This window comes from Pteropus medius, unplaced genomic scaffold, assembly GCF_902729225.1.
Source record: "Pteropus medius unplaced genomic scaffold, Ma_sr-lr_union100, whole genome shotgun sequence".
Taxonomy (NCBI): domain Eukaryota; kingdom Metazoa; phylum Chordata; class Mammalia; order Chiroptera; family Pteropodidae; genus Pteropus; species Pteropus medius.
In genome coordinates, this window is record NW_024342471.1 from 16,789,971 (window position 1) to 16,790,799 (window position 829).

The window sequence follows — 829 nt, forward strand, 5'->3', positions numbered from 1 at the left end:
GGCTCTCTCTGCAAAGTTCTTTGAGACTAAGAGGTTTGTAACTTAGCCCTCATGTCTTTGACTTGCCGGGATGAGGGACTGAGAGCTTGTAGGGAGAAATTTCCATCTGCCTAGACAACTGTGTGGGCGAGGGAGACCTGGTGGCTCCGGAGAGCAGAGATGTCAGAGCCAGACCTCAGCAGCAGCAGCATGTTGGCCCTGTGTGAGGCCGGAGCGAGTGAGGGCAGGGCTTCTGCTTGGATCTGAGACTCAGGCACGGGTCACCGAAAGGTGGCTTCTCCGAGACTCTCAACATGCCTAGCACAACTGTCCTTTGCAGGCAGCCTTTCCTGGGCCAGCTCTTGCCCACATGGGAATCCAGCTGACTGGAGAGCAGGCTCAGGAAGAAAAGGTGAGTGGCTGTTGTTAAATCCAGCTCAAGAAGCAGTTTCTTGGCCTGGAAGGCAAGGGCATCTGCTATTCACTCCTCAAGGCCTGAACCCAGGCTCCACAGGGACCAAGGAAGCTCTGGGTGGTCTGCACTGGATGTGAGGAACAGCTGGCATTTACTGGCCACCATGGTCACTACAGATTCTGTACAAGCAAAAGACAAGGCACCAGACTGTGAGTGTTCTTCCAGGGCCCCAAATCCCTTCCTGGGTACCGTCGCCTCTGGCTCCAGTCTCAGCCGTAGTGATAGACAAAGTCATAGCTGCTGGGCTCCTTGGGCACTGGCGGTGGCGCTTCGGGAATCTGGATGTTCTCCAGGTCCAGGAGCCGCAGCTTCATCTCCATGCTCAGCAGGGTGTCCAGGTCACTCTTGGTCAGCTCGCTGGACATGTCCTTCCCC

General features: G+C 56.1%; 1 protein-coding gene across 1 annotated transcript in view; it reads right to left on the reverse strand.

The window, feature by feature from the left end:
- Positions 1–365: 365 nt before the first annotated feature.
- Positions 366–829, reverse strand: part of ELMO2 (engulfment and cell motility 2) — a 33,489-nt gene continuing 33,025 nt past the window's right edge. The window contains exon 22 of the mRNA XM_039864489.1: positions 366–829. This exon is cut by the window's right edge and continues 3 nt beyond it. Coding sequence (XP_039720423.1) covers positions 664–829 — 166 coding nt within the window. The 3' untranslated portion in view covers positions 366–663.